Genomic DNA, 22,360 nt, shown 5'->3' on the forward strand with positions numbered 1-22,360 from the left:
ATCACTTTTAAAGGGTGTTTCCCCGTATTTTCTAAAATAAGGCAAATTTTCTCAGGCTCGCAACTTTTTATGGGTAAAACTTGATAAAACTTATATATTAAAAATCAGCATTAAAATGCGATTCTTTTGATGTAACTATTGGTATTAAAATTCTGTTTTTTTAGAGTTTCGGTTACTATTGAGCCGGATCACTCCTTACTGCAGTTCGTTACCACGAACTGTTTGAAAATGGTTCTCGTGATTTACTAGTTTAATTTCAAAATAACTGAATTGCCTATTGGCCAATATGAATTCAAATGGTACGAAAATGTTACACTGAATTCACTATTATTTCAAAGTCAAAAATTCAAAAAAGAGTAATTTTTGTGAAGAAGAAAAAAAGAGGCAACAGCATGAATAATCTTAAGGAGCTGTAACGAATTTCAAGGAACCCAATTTACCTAATTGGACCGAATAGTACAACATTTAATAGCCAACTAAACTAAGAATAAGATACCACTCTACTTCCAATGACATGTAGCATAATTCGTACTTACTTTATCTAAAGGCTTCCGCAGTCTGGCTAGCTGTGCCCTTAGCTGCTTATTGTCCTCCTTTAGAATATTCATCCTTGCTTCTAGCCTAGCCTTGGGCTGTCGAAGTATTTGTGCTTCAGCAAGCATTTCCCGCTCTATATATGTGGTCAATACAATTCTATTTAAGGATTGATTTGCATCAGAAGTGGACGATAAACTTAAACTAGGTGACTGGTGACCTCTAAGTATCTCATACTCTGCTTGAAGAGATGCAGTCTCTTCTTCTAGTTTGCTAAAGTGAATAAACATTTAGAATTTTAGCTTAGTGTACATGCTGATGATCTCAAAACCTTAATAAATACGAAAATTTAATATCAGCTCAATTCAAAGAAGCTGAGGATTATAGAGCCGTTTCTTTTACGGTCTTTCAGATAAAATTCTTGAGAAAAAAAACCCTTGTACAAAGCTGAAGTTCCTAAAATCGTACCCTGGTACATTTCTAAGCAAAAACACTCGTGTATTCTTAGCTAAAAAAAAAGAAAAAAAAGAGATAATTTCCAAAATTATAATTTTTCTTAACATCCCATACAAAATACGAAATAACTGATAAGAGTTTTATTCACAAATCTTTTATTCACAAATTTTGTTTCATATTTCAAGCTTTTTGTTAAAATATTGTGTTCTAGAATCTTATTGCAGTATTTTTATTGACATTTCTTGGGAAATTTTCAATGACCACTTAAATACATAGACAGTCAAACACTCAGCTTAGTCTCACGCCTGAGGTTGGAATTCCCACGTTCCTTTTAAAATTAAATTAAAAAACAGGTTTTTTGCCACTGAAAATAAGGAGCGACAGTAAAATTTAAATCATATAAGAAATTATCAGAGAATTTAAATTGGATCAGAAAGTATTCAGTATACCAAAGCGGCCGTCTCCTCATCAATGCCTCATTCTTTACGCTAAAGTTTTTTGTTGTTTAAAAAAAGATGAGCCAAACTTTAGCATAAAGAGCGAGGCGTTGAGGAAGAGACAGCCCCTATCATATACGGAATAATTTATGTTTGTTTTAAGTATTAGTGTCGCTCTTTATTTAATTTCTGATATTTAGTTTCTGATCGTTTTTTTAAATATGAAAGGAAATCTTACCCCATCTACACTGAGAAACCCCCTCACCATGGAAATATCCTCTAGACAATGCAATCCCGGTAAAAACTTACTCCTAATTCTTAACCACTCCGCGCGTGAAAATGACACGGAAAAGAGAAAGCAAGGCATATAAAAAGTATTCTGTATAAGAATTCTGGCAAATTACCGCAGTGTAGAATTTCTCCTGACAAGCTCAATCCCTGGAATCTTCCCTCTCCATGAAACATTCCCCCGTGGAAAAACTTCAGCAGAAAATTTGTCCCCCCCCACCCGATAATGTATGGATGCATCCCAATAACAAATACTATGCACAAACAATGGGCGAATTTTATAACTTAAAGACCTTTCCCCTGGGGCTGTAGGGGGGAGAGTATTGTTTTACCCAAAGAAGTAGTTATTGAACCTTTCAACTATGATGAACAAAATGGCTATCTCAAAAATTTTGATCGGATGATTTTGGGGGAAAAAGAGGTGAAGAATGTGGCCTAGTTGCCCTCCGATTTTTCGGTTACTTAAAAAGGGCACAAGAACTTTTTATTTCCGTTCGAATGAGCCCACTTCTGATGGAAATAAGATCGGGTTGATAAGACCATCCCTGAAAAAAAAAAAAAACGTGATCTTCCTTCTGGCAAAAAATACAAAATTCCAGATTTTTGCAGATTGGAGCTTGAAACCTATACAGTAGTGTTGGCTGATTACGCTGAATCCGATGATGTGATTTGCATTGAGATCACTTGACTTTTTGGGGGTGTTTCCCCCCCCCCCCTTTTTTTTCGAAAATCAGGAAAATTATCTCAGACTCGTAACCTTTGATGGGTAAGACTAGACTTAATGAATTTATATATTTGAAATCAGCATAAAAGCCGATTCTTTTAATATATCTATTGGTATCAAAATCCTTTTTTTTTAAATCGTGTTTTTTTTAGAGTTGCCGTTACTATTGAGCCGGGTCGCTCCTTACTTACAGTTTGTTACAACGAACTTTTTGAGCCACAATTTTCTCAGATTTTTCTTTAGGTTATTATTACGTATATGAGGGAGTTGCCCCCTCCTCAGTACCTCGCTCTTTACGCTAAAACATTTGTGAATTTGTAAAAAGCTTATTATTCTAATTAAATAGTCTTTGTGTGTCAAGAGTCATTTCTTAAATAATTGGAACAAAAAGTCAAACATTAGCGTAAAGAGTGAGGTACTGACAAGGGGGCAAATAAAAGTATAATTTCTGTTCGTCTTGACAACCGGTTTCCAACAGAAATCTTGGAAACCGGAAATCTTGTACAACGCTTACAGGGGAGAGATCGAGATGAAAGTTAATGGGAAGAATAAGCACAAGTTATAGATATGTAATTGACTTAATTGGAACGAATCCGTTCTCTTTGGCGGAGCTGGGGGGTGTTAATTTGGAAAAATTAAAAAAATTGAAGTATTTTTAACTTAAGAACGGGTGACCAGATCATAATGAAATTTGATTTTTAGAAGGAAATCATGTCTCAGAGCTCTTATTTCAGATCCCAATCACATCTGTTGACATTGGGGGGAGTAAGAGGGGAAAATCGGAAATCTTGGAAAACGTGTAGAGTGAAGAGATCGGGATGAAGCTTGATGGGCAGAATAAGCAAATGTCGAAGATACGTGATTGACATAACTGAACTGGATCCGCTCTCCTTGGGGAAGTTAAGGAGCAGGGTTCAGTGCTTTGGCGAGTTTGGCGCTTCTGAACGTGCTAGGGCGATGAAAATTGGTAGCCGTGTCAGGGAGCTGCATAAACTGACTTGGTAAAGTAGTTTTCCCGATTCGACCATCTGGGGGGGGGCTGAAGGGAGAGGAAAGATCATAAAAAATGAGGTATTTTTAACTTAATAGTGTGTGATCGGATCTTAATGAGTTTTGATATTTAGAAGGACCTCGCGACTCAGAGCTCTTATTTTAAATTCCGACCGGTATTAAGTCTCTGAATTTTCTTTTAAATCAACCTAATGATTCTTAGAGTTTTGCTAGAGCTCATTCCAATTAAGCTCTTGGCTCTTCCAGCCTCGTCACAAGTGCCATATGAGCTCTTAGCTCTTGTTTTTCGTAATGATCAAGACTTTACGAAAGCTTTCTGCACGACTGTTTGAAATTTGCAATAAACTCTAGCATTTAGGTAAGTAATTTCTTTAAGCTGAAACATACCTCTAATACTCATAATTTTGTATACTTGATAAATAATATTTTAAGGAATCTGAGAATAATTCCGTCAATTGGGGAGCCTCCCCCCCCCAGGATATTTAAACAATACCGTTTTTGGTATTTTCAGTGAAAAGAAAGAACGCAATTGTCCCTCCTATATTTGAAAAATATATTCTGCCCCCCCCCTCTAAATTCAGCCTCTAAAAAGGTGTTAACCTCCAAAGAGCCTTGTACCTAGCTGATCATGACATTCTAATCATAATTTGTAAAACATCAGAATTTATACTCTGGTCTCTTCGTATTCATTTTCGAGGTGGTGCAGGGAATTATATCGGATTCCCTGCTATAAGGTTCCCTACACGTTCCCTTTTATTCACCAGTCCGTGCCTTTATTGGAATCAACATGAGAAGCTTCATTCCCCTTGTAACTAAACAGCTAGAGTTATACTGCTTTTCCCTCACAGAAATGGAATCATACAAAGGAAAAGAATACAAAATACAAAACTTTCATAAACCAAATAAAAATGAAATTAAGATTTAGTTGTGTCAACTGACTCTCTCGCAATGTATATTTTTTTCTACATGGCACTGCTTTATTTTATCTTGCTAGAATGTTTGTTCATTCTCACCGTATCATAGACTCGAGTTCTTCCTTATGAATTTGGTCAATTGCAGCAATTAGTTGAGCCAGCCTACTTGCATAGAGCTCTTGACGAGCATGGACATCTTCCCCAACTCTTGTTGATTGCGGTGTTTCAAGGTTTGACTGAAAACAAAGAAATATAAAATATTTGAGCCCTAGTGAGAAAAACGCTCATTTATTTGGCAACGCTAAGAATGATTTGTTAAAATAATAGTATGCGGCAATCCTCTAAGCTGGAAAAATACATAGTCTATTGAGCAAAAGTAAGTCTTTCCTTGCCTGTTCCTCAGCAATAGAATTGCAAATAATAGATGTACACAGGAAGTGAAAACACCCTTCAAGATCTGCCCGTAGCGCCATTCAAAAAAAAAAATATATAAATAAAAAACTTTAACCAGTGCATAACTTTTCTAAGGTCGCGTGCAGTTTAGATAAGATAATATTTATTTTCAAAAGACTATCACAAGCTGTATAGAGCCGAATTCGCTTTATGATGACAATGAGTTTAACTCATTGTCATTTATAAATTTATTTATAATATTAATAAAGCGGTTATTTTGTTAGTTTATTTGTATTTTGGTAAGAACATCCTAAATCAATATACCGATTAGGCTGAAACTTGGTATGTATGACAAACAAATACAACGTAGAAACAATAGGGAAAATTTTTTCAAGACAATGGAAATTATTTATGTAGATATTTCGGCCCTATGTCCAAGGGCCGTCTTCAGCACAATACAATACTATATATATATATAAAAGAACTTACATCAAATTGTGAGAATTAAAACTGATTAGTTAAAAACACTTATTAAAACATTTTTTTTTAAAAATATAGCCCTAGCATCCTTACTTCAGCGAAGTTCAACCAGGACTGGCGAAAAGAATGAAATGAAGAAATATAAACTCATTCAAACTAAAGAGAATAAAATGATTAGATGCAATTTCTTAAAGCTAATCTTGCTTGTTTAGCAGCCTGTCTAAAGACCTTTTCGTAGTTGGTTCAGTACTATTATAAATTGGTTTAGTAAAATATTTTGTTAGATCATTTTTAATTAAATTTGAGTATAAAGAATTTAGTGAGTATTCCCCCAAGACCCTGTTCAAAGAAATATTTTTATTTATTTTGAGATTAATTTCAATTGATTCTCGAACCACCTGTTTTATTCCCAAATCATTACTAATGAGTGAAGAGTTTTCAAAAAGTATCATGTGGGACGGATTATTAAATATATGCCAACCCAGAGCAGAATCAAAGGAGTTGTTGGAACCATTTGAAATTAAGGCCTTGTCTATGTCATTTTTATGCTGTTGTAACCTTTTGTCTAGATTCTGATGGGTCCTGCCGACATAGTATTTTCCGCAATCACAGGGTATTTGATAGACCCCTCTTTGGCGAGTAACTGGGGTCTTATCTTTACCCGAATTTAAGAAATTGATGATTTTAAAATTATTAGTAAAAACTACGTACAGATTATTTTTTGTGCAAATATTTTTTAATTTTGTTGTAATCTTTGGGATATACGGAAGATAGACAATATTTGAGGGCTTATCAATAGCCTCACATTGTGAAGTATCTTCTTCGATTTTACAAGAATGTCTTTTTATTCTACGGCTAATTATTTCATTTACAAAAGGAATGGGGTATCCATTACCAAAAAGAATATCTCTGATAAAATTTATTTCTGCATTTATATATGAATGGGAGCAAATATTTAGGGCACGATCAATGAGGGAAATTACAACTGCTCTTTTAACTTGTGGGGGGTGATTTGAATTAAAGTGAAGATATCTATTGTTTTGTGTTGGCTTTCGATATATAGTAAAATCCAGTTCATCAGCATTACGAATAATTAATACATCTAAAAACTGTAGTTTATTTTCAATTTCAACTTCAAGGGTGAACTGCAAATTTCGGTCATAAGTGTTAAGATGATCTAAGAAGCCCCGAAGTTCAGCTTCCCCATAATTCCAAAGTGAAATTACGTCATCCATATAACGACCCCAATAGACATGATTTAGAAAATAAGAATTCAATGCCCAATTCTCAAGATTCTCGACGTAAATATTTGCTAGTAGCCCGGATAAAGGTGCCCCCATGGGTAATCCATTTTTTTGCTGATAAAAAGAATCGCGAAATTGAAAATACATAGAAAACTTATTACAAATTTTAACAAGAGTCATTAAAACTTCACAATCAATTCCTGTCGCTGAAGTCTCGATCAACTGGTAATTTTCTTCTATTTTGTTTTTTAATAATTCCTCTGAAATAGTTACATCTATATTTGTATACATGGAAACAATGTCGAAACTACTAACTATTGTGTTTTCTGAAATACTTGTGTTGCTAAATTTTTTAACCAAATCTGCCGAGTTATGAATATAGGAATTTTGAGAATACAATAAAGGTTTGAAAGCTGCACAAAGCCATTTTCCAATATTGGCAGCGGGAGCTTTAGTACAAGCTACAATAGGTCTTAAGGGAATACCCTGTTTATGTATTTTTGGTAAACCGTAGAGTTTAGGACAGAAACTACCACGGGGAAAAAATCTATTGTATAGTTGTGGGGTGATTTTACCATTTTGTTTTAGCTGCTTTAATTCATTTATAATATTATTAGTGAACTGATCAGTAGGATCATGAGTTATTGTTTGATATGTAATTGTGTCATTTAAATGCGAAAGAATTTTGTTGTCATAGTCTGTTGTATTCATGACAACAAGTAAATTGCTTTTGTCTGCTTTAGTTATTATAATAGAAGGATCTTTTCGGAGATTAGATAGTATTTTTATGTCATGCAAATTTTCCGGTGTGGAATTGGTAGGAGGCTTAAACTTTTTTTGGCTATTATAGAGGATATTTATTAGACCAGATCTAACTTCATCCGGGTTAGAGACAGAAGGATAGTGTTTATGCAAAGCGGACTCTAGAGAGGAAACTATATCTGCCACAGGAACCTGTTTTGGTAGAAAAGAAAATTTTGGACCTTTTTCTAGTGTTTCGATTTCCTGGGGTTCCAATGTTTTAGAAGAGAGGTTAACGATAGCAGGCCCAGGAGTGAATCTTGGAGAATAAATACGGTTTCTCATCGAAGATTCATTTCGTAAGCCTTCTAATTTTTTACAGAGGCGTTCCTTGGACAAGCGAAAATCGTGGCTAAACAAATTCTTTTCTAATCTAACAACTTGAGCAAAATCAACGGTGGACAGGTTTTCCAGCAAAAAAGTTTCCAACGATTTTCTCTCTGAAGAAATAATATGTCGTTTCTGTTTTTTGTCCTTAATAATATGGACTAGGGTTTTTTAACTGTAGTGTATGGGCAAATTACGCTTCTTTTCGGGTATTTAAATGTAATTTATATCTCAAAGACTTGGGAATAAGGTTTTCCTTTCTACAGGATTCTAAAAATTTTTGTTGATTGATAATATTAGGATGTTTTTTACCTAGACTAATAAAATAAAAGATATCATAGGTCAACTGCTCCCCATAAGCTAGACGAAAATAGCGACGAAGACCACACTGCCTTTCCATAACAAACAAATACAACGTAGAAACAATAGGGCAAATTTTTTCAAGACAATGGAAATTATTTATGTAGATATTTCGGCCCTATGTCCAAGGGCCGTCTTCAGCACAATACAATACTATATATATATATAATATATGTATGACTACTTCTGGCATGAAAAAGTCAAAAAGAAGGTATAGAGAGGGTGGTAATTTACAGAACTTCATTTAATATAACTGTATCACGTGTAAGCTTCTCTAGGAGGCGAACGCCATGAAAGGAGTGGGGGAGGTACCAGCCGAAGAAGGGGGAGGGGATGTCGTTGAAAGGAAGGTACCAACTGAGGGATTCGTTTCCATTTTCTTACATTATACATGAATTGGCAGGTTATATTATTATCCATAACTATCTCAAGGTTCTTTAAGAAAAGAAAAATAAACTTAAAATTAGCCATTGTGTAATTTCTCCGATGTCAATTTGGTATTTTAGGGCAAACATTTTGCTTAAACGGTGGGCAATGGTGAATAATGACTGGAAAAGTCAATTAGCAGTTGATGGAGAGTTTGTTGAAGGATACTTGGTGGTAGGTTGGCATCAGGAAGCAATAACAAATTAGAGATATGATAATATTATACGGATTCCCCAGTACCGACGGGTAATTTTGGCTGGTTAGTATGCAATAAAAGAATAAAAGGGACAGCCAAAAAGTGAAAACAGCAATGATTAATATCAGTTTTGGCTAAAAAGCGGCCAAATTGGCTCCAAGGGCAAAGTGACAGAATGGCAAAAGTGACCAGTCTGCCAATGTAAAAAAAAAACAAAAAAAAAACTGAATAACACTAGTCTAGCCTGTCAAAATTGTTAAAGCTGGCCTTCCCAAATTTCACTGAACTAAGAGGAAGAGAATAACAATAAATTAAGACCAACAACAATTAGCCACTAGTCACACTTGTAAGTTCTGGAATAGTGGACATAACTCTAAAATATGTCTAGAGCACATTTGTGGCCGATTCACCTAGTCCAGTGGTCGGCAAACTTATTTGCAAAAGAGTCAGATATGAACAGCATAATGATAAAAAGAAACGTGAGAGCCAAGTCAGTTTATTTGGATATATATACCTTCATAAAATTACGGGACCACTGAAAAAAACTCGATTTTATTCTGAATATTTTTTTTATATGTTATTAAAGAATATGACAAAGCCTGACAAACATTTACGTCGAAAAATGTTCCCGCATCTCATTGGAAAGTGTGGGTATGTCAGGTTTGTATAATGTTATTACTAATACTAAACATCCTTCAGTGTTTTGTCCAATAATACGACTTCATTTACTGAACATAAAATTCCTCCTTGACTCCCCACAACCCCGATAAAAATTTCCTGAAAAATACCTTTTAAGAATACATTGAAAACGGATACTATCAAAGTTTTTATATTTGCCTTCACAATGCAAATATTAGGGGTATCGAAACCCTCCCCCCCCTTAAAATTTTCCGTCACTAACATTACCTGCTCTTCATAAAATTGCACCGTAGAAAGTGAAGTACAATCTTAAGAAATGTAGATTCATATTGTTAAGCTAAATTACCTTATCTTAATTTCTCTCTGGCTAATTGTGCACAATTTTGGGTTGTATCTTCCGGATAGATTGTTTAAACTATTGAAATTGACCTTATTTCTTGTGCGTTTGTTTTTCATTTTGATCATAAAATAAGCAAGGTTTTTGTTAGCTTCATTTTTAACTTTTCAGTTAATAATATACACAATTGTTTTTTGATTTGTCATTTTGAAATCTTATAGATAATTCAGAGCCACAAATGAAGAGCCAAACAGCGAACTGTGGCTCAAGACCCGCCCTTACCGAGCCTCAGCCTAGTCTTTCAGATGAAAAATCATCTAAGACTACAGTATTAGTTGAGAGTATTATATTTAAAACTTCCGGTACAATATAATCACACAAAATTAATTTTATCACATATCCGGTCAGATCTAAATAAACCTGGTCAGTTCTGAATTATCGGCAAAATTCATGCCCCAATTCTTGAATTTATGAGAAGGACATGTTTTCATCTATTGACAAAAAAAAGGTGTAATCTTGCGAAAGATCCAAACGTTTGTATAAAACCTATCAATTTCAAAAAAGATACAAAAGCAAAAGAAGAGTAAGACTAAATTTTATAGTCAATATCTTAGGACAGGAGAATTAAAGGAAACGACAGGAGGAGAAAATAACTGCGTCGTAATAATTAGAGGCTTGTTCATATCGTTCCAGTCAAGAAGCTGATAAAAAAAAGCTGATAATTCCAGCATTTTATTTAGGTCTAGTCGACAAAATACGTGTTTCATTTGTTCTGCTATAACTGTTGCTGACCTGGTTTCTGAGAATTTGCACTTTGTAAAATCAAAAAGAGGGACGGATGAACATTAATTCCTTTGCGAAAGACTTTCAGTTTTATTAATCACCTTGAGGAAGAGTTTGTGTTCTGTGCTCGTGCCAAGTTGGTGTAAAAATACAAGATTAGCGTAGCTATACTTCTTACAGTTACAACTTTGGCAAATTAGAAATAATTTTTTTTCTGTTCTTGTACAGAGTAATTAGAAGAAATGATAGGACAAAAAAAGGAATGCATTTTTATACCTATTACATTTTCCTTTTCAGCCAAAAATTTCATAGAACAAGTGAAGACAATTGTCCCTTTGAAACTAAGCCTCACTGCTCAACTTACGACAGTGTGTCTTTATAAGCCTCCCTATGGTTAGCTAATGTGAAGTTTTAAGCTAAATTTGAGGCTCTGAAAGTTCAGCTGTTACCTTTTTCAGAAACAAAGCATAATTCATTTTATTGAATCTTTAGTTACTGAATCTTTAGTTAGTTTTCCAAACACCTCCAATGTTCTTTTCAAATTTTTCGTTTTCCACTTTCAAAGGCTAGGAGTCCAATTATTCATCAACAAATACGGGATTCATAATGGAATAGTCGTTCAGTTAAGTTCAGGCAGTTTAAAAGAATTATTGAATTATGCCACTGTAAACCAAAGATGCCTACAATGCCGTAAACCCTTCATGCTTTAGGAGGAAAGGCCAGTCTCTAATCAAATAAAAGAACAGCAAAAGGTAATTTCAATACAAACTGAAATCTACATCGATATCTTTTGTCAATACACGACTCCCGCACTTTCGTAACCAGCCCAGTTTGTAAATCCTTTTAGTATGTTTTAGCTGATTGAGTCAACTCACCCGGGAGAAGACCCTGATCATCGTCACGCAGTTGAAAGTAAAATTAAAAGAGTGGCTCTACATTAGCAAACAATCGCATCAATTAGGGGTGTGTGTGTGTGACATTTCCCTCTTTCAGTTCTTTACTTCGTCCCTAGATTTTGAGAAATACATAATTCTTGTTTTGGACGGGGGGGGGGAGAGGGGGGTATTCTCATGAAAAATAAAAAATTGCTTTCCCCTCAGATCTTCGTGATTTGAAGCCACTGTTAAATAACCTAACACCCTTTAATTACTTTAAAATTTACAGTTCTAAATTCAAGGCAAAAACGGGTCAATTTTGACCATTCATTGTAATAGTTGTAAAAAAGAAATGATCCACTGTTATCCTAGACCGAGAAGAAAAATACACCAGCTTACCATTGATGGTGTAAATTGCAATGAAGTTGTACTATCCCCGGCTGTATTTTGGTTGGCGGAATAATTTTCTAGCTGGACTGGAAGATATCCGAGCTTCTGGTGCTTTTGAAAATAGTTTTTTCTTTTGTTCTTTTTTGATTTGTTTTTGAATTTTCCTTTGAATTTGTCTTTCAAAGCTTTTGTCAGGTCCTTGATACCTTCGCCAGAAGTAGACTAAAAATAAAAATTGTAATAAGTAAGCCATTTGACGACAGGCAAATTGACGATTCTTTGGAATACAAAGAATTCCAGATATTAAATAGTCTCAGAGGTCTGAGATCCATTTTAGTAGAAAATTTGTAAACGAGCTTGCAGTAATTATATATAAATCCAGAAGCTTCTAAGCCTGAATGAGCAATTTGAAGCATCAACAAATAGAGTTAATCAGAGGTTACATTGTTGAGGAACAGATAACTTCATTGATACGTGAATTACTGTAGGAAACTGCCTTCATACAACGATTGTAAAATCTTTAGCATGTAAATAATTTGATAGTATTACATAATTTCTAGGCTGAAATTAGCTAATCATGGCGAATAGGAACATCCAAGATTTTGAAATTAAGAAACAAGGATATGTGATCAATAGTAGTTAAAGAGCGATAGATTTTGGACAATTTTCGTGGTTTGCCTTCCAAGGGCACCAGCAGAAAATTTTCCATGGGGAGGGGGGGGGGGGCAGACGCCAAAATAGCAGTGGTGGTGGGTGACAGGGAATATATTTCCGAATATTTTTTCGTAGGAATAAGTTTATTTTCAAATACTTTTAGGAAAAACTCTCAAATAAAAAGAGCAATGAAATTGCATTTGCAAATTGAAACAAAATACATTGAATTTTAAACAACAAGGATTCCTGACAAAGGGATCAATTTATTTAATCAATCATATATTTAATTATTATTATGCATTGAATCATAAAAGAAAACCAAACTCAAACCAAAATTACAGAAAGATTTATTGCGTTTGTAGATTATAACAGATGTAGACTTGTCTTTATGCAATTTCCTACGCCTTAGAATAGTTTACAGAAGGAGTAAACTACTCAGACATTAACAAAAAAAATAAAAAAATAGAATTGTGAAAGAAAAGAAAATTTAAACTTAAGTATCCAGCTGTCAAGTTTACCCTCTTTCTTTTTATTGTCCTATTCAACTAAATAAAATGAACAGGTTCAAAAAAAAATTTCATCACAAGAGAATCTTATCAAATAGTTTGTGATAAAAAAAACTGGAAGTAAAAAGTGGCTTGGGCTAACATTCACGAAAATTAAAAATATAATTCTCATAGCAATTACTATAAGGGCTGTATCAACTCTATATGCTGATTGTAAATATATAAAATTCTTTCAGTTTATTATTACCCAGCCACAACGAAAAATCTGGGAAAATTTGCCAGATATTTGAAAAAAGAGGAAAAAGCCCCCCCCCAAAAAAAGAAATCGATTTTATTGAAAATCATTTCATTAGATACATCATATCAGAAAACCTTACCGTTGAGGTTTCAAGATCAAATCTTCAAAATGCGGAATTTTGCACTTTTTTCCACAACATCGTCGATACATGTTTATTTGTTTTATATTTTTTTTCCCGGCGGTGATTGTATCAAACTGAAGGTCCAACATAATTGGGAGGGAGGATATTCAAACGTAAATTTAAAGCTCTTTTTTAAGTGACCATTCATATTTGACCAAGGGAAATTCTTGGGCCCGGGCACGCTTAATTTGCAATGAAATTAGGCTACGTTTGGTGATTTGTAATTGCGTATCAGCTATAATGAGGGTTGGGGGTTAGTTATTGTTTAGGGGGATAGGGTACATTCATAAAAAATTACATTTTAATGTACAAACTACTTACTCTTCATGTGGCTTCATAAAAATGTTGAAGGAGTTTGGGGGAGTACGAATTAATTAAAATGTTTATCCATAAAGCTAAAATGTTACATTCCCATATATATCAGCACAGAGATGGAAAAGGCACGGCAAGCCATCATCAACCATGCCCGAACATTTCTTGGGGGTGGCAAATACTGATAGGAATTTACTTTTCAGCAATTTAAATGGTAATATTTTTCTTTTTATATTTGTATGAAGTACTTCAATGTATTTAAACAAACGTATGCAATGTATTGTATTTACCGAGTCAGTTGATTTTCGAATTAAAATGGAGTAGTTGTGTTCATCCAGTCATGGCTAATTGTAGAAAAAGCCAAGACAGGTAGTCCAATTGAGTGAGAAGCAAACCTGGCATTAACTCCCCCCTTATTAGGATTGTATAAAAAGGAGGTTAGTTCATTTGTTAAAAGATATGTCTAATCTATTATCCGTCCAAGCATCATTGCTAGGGCAATAGAACTATGTATTGTATTATTGTGTTTATCGATAAGAAAATACTAGTGTAGAGGTTGTGATGGCTCGTTATTCAGAAGATCAAAAGTCCTCAAAATTTCCATCCATACAAACAGTATACATCCATGCATACTATTGGATGCATTCCATACATCCAAGCAACAGTACAGTATTATTATACTGGTTTTTATCCAACTGAAATGCTTTAGTAGTAATATTAACAAGGACATATTACCAAAATTGATGTATATCGCCAATTTTTAAGTATATTCAAATTTTGTCAGAATTTAAAATTTGCAAATTTAGACACAGGACAGTGCTAATCACCTTAAGATTATCGATTTACACATTTTAAAAGCAATTAACCAGGGACTGGTACCTCGAATTATATCTTGGTTAAGCCTGAGTATGATTTAGAAATAAATTAGAAATTAAATTAAAAAAGGAGCTTTTCAACTGAAAGCAAGGAACACCTCTGAAACCTATTCGAATAAATTATTCTTTATATATAGGAGGCTATCTCCTTCTTAGCTCCTTACTCTTTAGTGTGAAGCTTTTGTCCAAATTTTTTGAGAAAATTTGCAGTTGGAAAAAAAAATTTCAAAACCCTAAAAAACTTTTGTTTAATAAACGAGGTGTTGAGAAGGGGGCAGACCCCTTATATACAGAGTATTAAAATTTGTTTTAAATTTTAAATTTACTCATTACCTTAGTTGAATTTTTGTTTTCTATTTTTTTAATTACATTCCAAGAAATTGTAAAGTTTTATGAACACAATACTTTTGGCAATGCAGAAAAACCAATCAATATTTCAATGATCTTTGTTTAGATTAAATAAAAAAAAAACAAGTTTTTTTTATATGAAAGTAAGGAGCAACATTAAAACTTAAAACGAACAGAAATTACTCCGTATATGAAAGGGGCTTTTCCTCCTCAACGCCCCGCTCTTTACGCTAAAGTTTGACTCTTTCTCTTAACTCTACTTTTTAAAACAATAAGAAACTTCAGCGTACAGAGCGGGACGTTGAGGCGGAAAAGCCCCTACTCTGAAAATGGAATTTTAAATTTGCTAAAGTTTGACTCTTTCTCTTAACTCTACTTTTTAAAACAGTAAGAAACTTCAGCGTACAGAGCGGGACGTTGAGGCAGAAAAGCTCCTACTCTAAAAATGGAATTTTGATACCAATAGTTACATCAAAAGAATCGCATTTTAATGCTGATTGCAAATATATAAGTTTCGTCAAGATCAGTTATACCCATCAAAAGTTACGAGCCTAAGAAAATTTGTCTCATTTTAAAAAATAGGGGGAAACACCCCCTAAAGGTCCTAGAATCTTAACGAAAATCACATCATCAGATTCAGTGTATCAGAGAACCTTATTGTAGAAGTTTCAAGCTCCTATCTAGAAAAATGTGGAGTTTCGCATTTTTTGCCAGAAGACAGATCACGGATGCGTGTTTATTTGTTTTTTTTTTTTTCTAGGGGTGATCGTATCGACTGAGAGCCGGGTAAAGCCTCCTTACTATAGTTCGTTACCACGAATTGTCTGAAACCAATCAGAAATTGAATTAAAAAAAAAAGTTTTTTCAACTGAAAGTAAGGAGCAACATTAAAACTTAAAACAAACAGAAATTATTACATATATGAGGGGAGTTAGTCCCTCCTAAACACCTCGCTCTTTATGCTAAAGTTGAAATTTTGAAACCCAAGGGTGGTTTAATCAAAACAATAAGTAACTTTTTTTAAAGTGCCGAAAAACTGTAGCGGGAAGAGCGAGGTGTTAAGGAGGGTTCGACCCCCCTCATATACATAATAGTTTCAGTTCGTGTTAAGTTTTAATGGTGTTGATTAGTTTCATTGAGAAAAAACTGTTTTTTCTTCATTTAGTGAAGCTTAGAGACAAACATTTTTCTAAAGGCAATGGAAAAAGTAAGTATTTACAAAAACACACAAAACAATAACCTACTTACAAAAACTAAGATATAAAATCCCAGCATTCAGTTCTGCTGAGCAATGCCGAAGCGTTGAATATCAACAGTTTTGAACTTGGTTATCAAACACCAAAATACTTAATGCCTTTAGTCTAGGTGTTTGTACAAAGAAACACATTATCATAGTAGTTTATTCAAAGTAAAATATTAGAACTAAGATTAAGAAAATCAAACGAAAATATTTCATTCAATATTTTTTAATTTAATTTTTAATACAAAAAAAAACAATATATTTGACACCTGAATTCTTCATTACTTTAAAAGATTAAATCTTTTTCAAAGTAACAAGATGAATATAATCACTCCTGGAAAAAAATGATAATAAAACACAAAAAACGTATCCGTCCAGGGGGAAAATACAGAAATTATCAGCATTCCGTTCGGGGGATACTTTTCTGACTATAGTTGCTTCATATATCAGCTCACGAGTACTCTTGCAATGCCAGCAAAAGTTGACGGCATATTTTTTTTTAACAAAATGGTTCCCCATTCAGTTGTTTTCCATAATTGTACGAACTTTCTTGTGTACTAATAACTGCACCAATTACTAATATTCAAATACATATTTAGGATCACCATGAAAAACTGATTCTTTGATTTAATTTTTTCAATAGTTAGGCTCTCATACTTCTGTTATTGACAAGGATCGTTATTTACTTACCTCTCATTCTTATGAGGAATTTGATTTTTTTTTTTTGGTACTCTGACCAAATCATATTAAAATAATGTTTGTGGAAAATGAAAGGGGTCACTCAGTCAGCAATTATAATTTATATTTTCCTTATTAACGGTCAAATTTATTGGCAGCCAGCCAACGATAGAGCAACGCGCATTTTTGCCATGGTTCTTCCCTATTCTGTTCTTTTCCTTCTGGTTTCCTAACAATTACTTTATAGTCCCAAATTTTCAGGGTAATATCACCTTCATCGCGGAAAAAATAATGTAAAGAACAACAAGAAGAACTAAAACTAAACAACATTGAACAGTCTTAAAAACGACCCATAAGATCTCACGAGAAGAAGAAAAAAAAGGATGAAATAAAAAAAAAATAAATCAATAATTCAAGTCTTCATGTAGTCTTGCAAGTGCGAACATCTCTTTCGATCTGTTGGATTTTAAAGCCTGTTTTGGACTTGTATTAATTCAGTGCTGTGAACTTGAATTAATTCAGTGACCGCAGGTAATTCAGTTGTTATTTCATAATATTTGTTATGGCTCGACTTGACCTAGATTCAGAGTGAATATATTTTTATTTTATTTTAAACTTGCATTAATTCAGTGGTTTAAACTCGGATTATTTCAGTGACCATAGATAATTTATGATTTCATATAATTAAGAAGCGTGCTGGGAACAAGCAGAAGAGGGGTAGGAGCCTCCCGCAAGTTACGTATTGTACCCGCCGGTATTAAGTTACCCGTAAATTGCGGAGAATAGTTGAGGGGGTCCTTACACTTCCCTTTTTCCTAGGTTCCTTCATTCATTGTGGATCATGCCTGTGAGATAATTTATCCTGAATTAACTGACGCTTGATTACGAGCTTGGCTCGCCCCTGCACTGCTTTTCGGACTGGTTACTGCGGCCTGATTAGCAGCGAAAATGGATAAAAATAGTATCGTTTGGAATGCGGTATTGAACTTTGTGTCGAGGTCAATTCTCACTGGCATAAATAGTGCAAAAAAACTGTTGCTGTTAAAATCTGGTCTACCGGACCCCCTTTTGCAAGCATCTGAAAGATGACGAAAATGTTTTGGATATAGCCAAATTCTTTGTCAAGTCAGGAAAAGAAAATCTTGCCTTGCCTACCTTCGTTATTTTTGAACCTACAGAAGTCCCGGCTTGTATGGAGGAGATAAATGCATGTATAACTACTACAGTAAACGACATGTATCGTCGTTTTGACGGCTTTATGGAACGTATTAACAAAGGTGAGTCCCACGTTTCTACCCATACCAGCCCCTCTAGTGAACTTTACGCTCCGCAAAAGCTATCATACTTCGTCGTTGTAATAACCCTCCACCCTTGAAAACACCACTGGAACGAAAGAACTTTATCGAATCTGCATGTGGCGAAGCTCTAGACGCCACCAAAGTTGAACTAAAGCCTGGAAGGAACGGTTGACGCATGGCTATAGCTCACAAGGCTACGGCGGAAAAAAATAGCACTAGCGATCAAAAATAAAAATTCAGAATCCGATGCCAAAGTAAAAACCTCTTTGTACATAGGACTGATTGAAGGGATTCCTGAACCCCTCGACGCAGAGATCATTCAAAGTCTAGTTTCTGGATGTGAGAAAGTCGAACAATGTGGAAAATCACGCGCATGCAAGCTTTATTTTCAAAGTCGTGAATTCCTTGATACTGCCATAAAACTGTCAATGAAAGTGGGCTTTGAAAGTTTCAGAATTCGTCTTTCTTCCGAAACGTTGCTACAACTGCCATGAATCTGGCCACATAGCGGCCCAGTGTAAAAACGTATCGAAGTGTGCCCATTGTGCTCAAAATAACCATGGTGCCACGAAAGAAAATCCCTGCCAGAATGTGATGCGGTGCCTAAGCCGTACAAGCACCCGACACACATGCTACCACGCTAGCTGCCCATCTAACAAGTCGGAGAAGTTAATGACCTCAAACATCCAAAATGAATGAATTTTATATTGACAAGCGTTTCGTCTCCTGGAATATGAATGGTAGTCTTAGTACTAAAATTGCCGTGCTTGAACAGCTCTGCCTCACCGAAGAAATTATTTGTCTCCAAGAACACTTTCTGTCAAACGACCGTAGAAATATATTCGATGCCTTACCCTCACACATGGTCCATTTTGTACCAGCGAACCATTTCTTAGCAGTTAGAGTTGGCGAGACTGTTATAATAAATGTGTACCTGCCCACCGACTACAGAGACGATTGCTCCGAAATGAAGTTTGCTCTAGCCTGCAAAGAACTGGAGAAATGTATGAATAAAACTAGTGCTTATCATCTCCATTGGATTTTATTGGGGGACTTTAATTGTGATATATCCAAAAGTGAAAGCTCACGTTCAGCTCTTCTGCTTAATCTGATTCCAAATGAAAGTGCTCTTGTACCGAAAGCGGGTGACTTCACGTACATTCACCCTACCAGATCAGTTTCTAACCTTGATCATGTCCTTGTATCTAGTAGTATTTTTAATAGCTCATTAACAGTAGATGTGCTCCGTGAATTTTTTGTTTCTGACCATTTACCGCTATCGTTCCGAATCAGTGCACCATTTTATCGAATGCGCGCAAATCGACCTTTAAAATGGAGAACAATCATTGAATGGAGTAAAACCGATTTGACTCAGTATCAGTACTGGCTTGATAATCTACTTTCGAAGATAAAAATACCTTTTGACTAGCTCCAAACATCAGTACCTATTCCCACGTCTGAAATTCGTCTAAAACTAAATATGTACTCGTCACTTATTTCGCATGCGCTACTGCAAGCGGAATCACACTTTGTCCCTCGATCCAGAGTCCGTGCTGGGTCACAAGTTAAGGGCTGTTCCGGGAGCCCATCCCTCGTTGAAGCCTGCCAGAAGGCCAAATTTTGGCTAGGCATATGGATAGAATGCGGGAGACCCAAGAACGGCATAGTGAACCAAATACGGATTTCCACAAAGCGCCATTTTTCCAAAGAACTGCAAAAACATAGAGCCGCTATTCGTTCTTATTTCTCAGAAAAGATAATGAGTAATCCGACACTTCTGTGGAAAAGTTTGACCCGCAACCAGAGTGAAAGAAACGCTCCGTCAGCTCATATCTCAGCTGAGGCCAGGCAACAGCATTTTTTGAAGGAGTTTTCAGAACCTGATTCCAAAGTAGAATATCCCCTTAAATGTGATCTCAATCGAATACTGTCAAAAAAGACTGTACCCACGTTTATTGTTTCACTGTCTGATATTATGAATTCTGCGCAAAAAGAATAAAAACCTTTTTCGAGGGGTACAGATAATATTTGTGCTAAACACATTCTTCTTGGAAGTCCCCTACTATTTTGTCACCTTGATCTCATGTTCCAAATGGTGTTCACAACTGAAATAGTTCCAACCTCGTTCTCTTCTGGTCGTCTTACTCCTGTTCCAAAAAAAAAAAAAAATCGCTGAATGAGTGTTCTTCATATCGCCCTATTACAGTTGCTACTACTTTCTGCAAGATTTTTGAAACACTCGTAATGCCAGAACTTATAGATAAATGCTACATGCCGCCATATCAGTTTGGCTTCCAAAAAGGCCTCGGGTGTGCCCACGCGCTTACTGTACTATCGTCAATACTTATAGATGCTGATAAGTCTGGTGATTCGCTCTTCCTAGGGAGTCATGATGTAAGCCATGCTTTCAACTCTCTGATTCATGCACAAATTCTCCTTCAGCTATATAAACGGGGAGTTGACATGTCTGCCATTCGTGCTTTGTATGATATGTATAACCATCTTGCTGTTGTGATCAGGCTACTTGATGGGACCATAACACGTTTCGTTATTCCAGTCCGTCAAGGTGTCAGACAGGGTGCCCTTACCTCTCCAGTGGCCTTTAATAACTGTATCCTGAACGCTCAATCCAGCGCAGTTCCTTCGTATATTTTAATAGGGATTGATGTGTCACTAATCGCTTATGCAGATGATATTTTTAACCCCAGTCGAACAGTACAGAAGAAATTTTGCTATTTTAAGTAAAGAATGTGCTAAGATTAACCTTACATTCAATAGAGAAAAATCGGACGTGGTTCTGTTCAACTGGGTTGGAAATCGAGCAGGATTTACTATTAATCTCAACGGCACGCCAGTTTCCCCAAAATCACAAATGAAATATTTAGGGCTTCCTATCGGTGACACTCTTAAAGCAACTAGAAGGCTCTTGATCCTTCATTTCCAACGTCAAACAGCAACGGCATACGGAAGCTTGGTAGCAAACAAACTTCGACTCAACCGCAAACTGCTATGAAAATTTTACAATGATTCTGCACTCCCGAATTTCCTATACATTGCACCTTTTTGGCGTACATTTACGATAACCGAGACGAAGGAGCTTCGGCGAATCTATTTCCGGTATGCCAAATACCTGCTTGCCCTTCCACCATGGTCAAGCAACTCCCGGGTCATTAAAAGATACGGCATCATGGACACGAATGCTTCTATCAGAAAAAGCATAGAAGCTTATAATAGTAGAATTGGTCGGCATCCATGGAGCGCTATTTTGATTCAATGAATGTTTTGCTTTTGTATGCTTCAAGTGTTTTTAAGTAAGGTGAAGTATTGCAAAGTTTTTTGTTTAGTTTTTTGGGTCATTTTCTTTTTCTTTTTCCTCTTTTCTTTTATTCACATTATACTCTGTTTTTCATGTGTATAACGAGTTATAAATAAATTCAATTCAATTCAATAATTAATTAGCAGGAAAAATGACGGTAGTGTTTCAATCGGTAGCTAATTACTATAATTGTTAAGTTAAATAAGTGTGTATTTTAATAGTTTTTAGTCTTTTTTTTGTTTTATTTGGTGGGTTTATGGTCTTATTTTAATAGCTTGTATTTACACTTTCGTTTTTTGGGTGCCAAGAACAGACCACGAACACAGGTCCAAGATATCTACTACTTTTTTTAGATAACGTTGACCTTATCGTTTTGTTTCATCTTTGAATTTTATGTTTTCTCGGATTTGTCTTATTGGGCAGAGGTAAACATGCGATTGCAAGTGTTTTGTCTCTAAAATATATGTGTGATTCGATATTCACACCCCATTGAAAACGTGGGACTGCAGAAGTTGCCTAAATTTACCTAATCCCCCGCATATTCCAATTTTCCCAGCCGGCTGATAGCATATTCCTCGGCATGTATCGTTCGGGTATTGATATTTCTTTTTCACGATTACAGCAGTACCTACAAAAATGAAACAGCCAATCATGGCCCATTAACTGAAAATCAAAAACACCTTTTTAAAGAAATTCTTCAATAAAAAAGACTTACCATTTTTCCATTAGATTCAGGAATGGTAACTCTTTTCTATATTATTTCAAAGTAATTACAAAAGCTTTACATTTAACTTGATGAGTAATTACGAAAGCATATTGTCGAGAAATTTGAAACAAAGTTTGAAATCACTTTAAATGGCAGTGGATAAAAGAAAGAAAAAAGGAAAGGGTAAACCATCGTAATTACCATGACCCAAGCTATTGACAGGAGTTTCTGCCCCCCCCCCCAATCTTGAAAACCAAGGGCATCAACTTTTAATTTAGGTTGCACAGATATTGGCTGCTACCTAAAGGTAGCATAGACATTTCATTCTTGAGCAAAGAATCATAATTTCAATTGAATCATAGAAGTTAAACGAGAATATTCTTTCATTTTCAT

At 35.1% G+C, this 22,360-nt stretch overlaps 1 protein-coding gene across 2 annotated transcripts in view; it reads right to left on the minus strand.

The window, feature by feature from the left end:
* The window catches only part of LOC136034589 (uncharacterized), a 134,620-nt gene that overhangs the window by 46,665 nt on the left and 65,595 nt on the right, over positions 1 to 22,360 (minus strand). For both annotated transcript variants that reach the window (XM_065715855.1, XM_065715854.1), the window contains exons 8-10: positions 11,625 to 11,837; positions 4,464 to 4,600; positions 537 to 807 (exon numbers count right to left, since the gene is read on the minus strand). In XM_065715855.1, coding sequence (XP_065571927.1) covers positions 537 to 807; positions 4,464 to 4,600; positions 11,625 to 11,837 — 621 coding nt within the window. The remainder of the gene's footprint in view (positions 1 to 536; positions 808 to 4,463; positions 4,601 to 11,624; positions 11,838 to 22,360) is intronic.

Source organism: Artemia franciscana, chromosome 13, assembly GCF_032884065.1.
Source record: "Artemia franciscana chromosome 13, ASM3288406v1, whole genome shotgun sequence".
Classification (NCBI taxonomy): Eukaryota; Metazoa; Arthropoda; class Branchiopoda; order Anostraca; family Artemiidae; genus Artemia; species Artemia franciscana.